This window comes from Lepus europaeus, chromosome X (assembly GCF_033115175.1).
Source record: "Lepus europaeus isolate LE1 chromosome X, mLepTim1.pri, whole genome shotgun sequence".
In the NCBI taxonomy this organism is placed as follows: Eukaryota; Metazoa; Chordata; class Mammalia; order Lagomorpha; family Leporidae; genus Lepus; species Lepus europaeus.
In genome coordinates, this window is record NC_084850.1 from 44,890,697 (window position 1) to 44,892,152 (window position 1,456).

General features: G+C 59.5%; 1 protein-coding gene across 1 annotated transcript; it reads left to right on the forward strand.

The window, feature by feature from the left end:
• Positions 1 to 349: 349 nt before the first annotated feature.
• LOC133752584 (histone H2B type F-M-like) lies at positions 350 to 754 on the forward strand. The gene has a single exon (XM_062183029.1). It carries the CDS (start codon positions 350 to 352, stop codon positions 752 to 754), a length of 405 nt encoding a protein of 134 aa, XP_062039013.1.
• The last annotated feature ends 702 nt before the right edge of the window (positions 755 to 1,456 follow it).

A 1,456-nucleotide genomic window follows, 5' to 3' on the forward strand; every position in this document is an offset into this window, starting at 1 on the left:
AAGGCCGTGGGGCACTGACGTCACAGCCTCGCAAACAGGAGCTGAAATTTCAAATGTTCTCATTGTGGACATGACGTTTCAACGGGTCCCGTCCCTCAGCAGCACTTAGCAGATAGGCCCTCAGCACCTATCACACGGCGGCGCCCCCTCCCTTCTTGCCATCCAGGAACTCTCTCCCGCGCCCACAGTGATTGGCTGAGGCAGTTCCGGGTAGGTGGGCCGTCCAATCCGCTAGCCCGGAGCCGCCTAGCAACAGCTGCTGTCCAGTCAGACGCGGAGTGGGACAGAGACTTCCCCGGTCCTGAGAACGTATAGGCTGGTGTGCAGCGCCAACGGCTGCTAGGTCGCCATGGCTGAGCCCTCGCCTCAGAGGACCTGTGAGGAGAGCATGGTCAGCCAGGAGCCCAAGAAGGCACCGTCACCCTCCAGGAGGCGGGTGGCCCCCCGGCGGGCCTGCCGCCGCCCCCCGAGTTGGGACCTCAGCTTCGCCCCCTATTTCTCCAGGATCCTGAGGAGGCAGAATGAGAACCTCACCCTGTCCCGCAAGGCCAAGAGCCTCCTGGACACGCTCCTGAAGGAGCTCTTGGAGCGCATCCTCAACGAGGCCGCCCAGCTGGTCCGCGAAAAGCAGCGAGTGACCCTCAGCTTTGTGGAGATCCAGAGCGCGGTGGGCCGCCTGCTGCCCCGCGAGCTGTACCTGTCTTTGGACATCCAGGCCATCGACACCCTCCTGGAGCACAGCAGCCACAGCTGAGCCGCCTCAGGCCTGGCCGCCCCTCGCCCCACAACGGCTCTTTTCAGAGCCCCCAACTCAGCAGAAAAGGCTTGTAGCACTGCTTCCCTGGAGAGGCCTCAGGCCTGGCACTGCCAAATGATTCTGCAATCCTAATTAGGAAGGGAAACGCAGCAAACAAACAAAACAACTGATTATTTTTTTATTTTATTTATTTATTTTTTTATTTTTTTGACAGGCAGAGTGGACAGTGTGAGAGAGAGACAGAGAGAAAGGTCTTCCTTTGCCGTTGGTTCACCCTCCAATGGCCGCCGCGGCAGGCGCGCTGCAGCCAGCGCACCGCGCTAATCCGATGGCAGGAGCCAGGGGCTTCTCCTGGTCTCCCATGGGGTGCAGGGCCCAAGCACTTGGACCATCCTCCACTGCACTCCCTGGCCACAGCAGAGAGCTGGCCTGGAAGAGGGGCAACCAGGACAGAATCGGTGCCCCGACCGTGACTAGAACCCTGTGTGCCTGCGCCTCAAGGTGGAGGATTAGCCTAGTGAGCCGCGGCGCCGGCCTAACAACTGATGATTAAATGCCAGGAGCCTGAGGGTGTGGAACATGAGGAGATTCGGCATATTGTGAGAGTATTCCTCAGATGCGCTTCTGACCTCTGAAGGGTCCTGAGAACTCTCCACAGCTTTTGTGCGAGTAGGCTTCTCTAATATCCCGTCCCTGAGT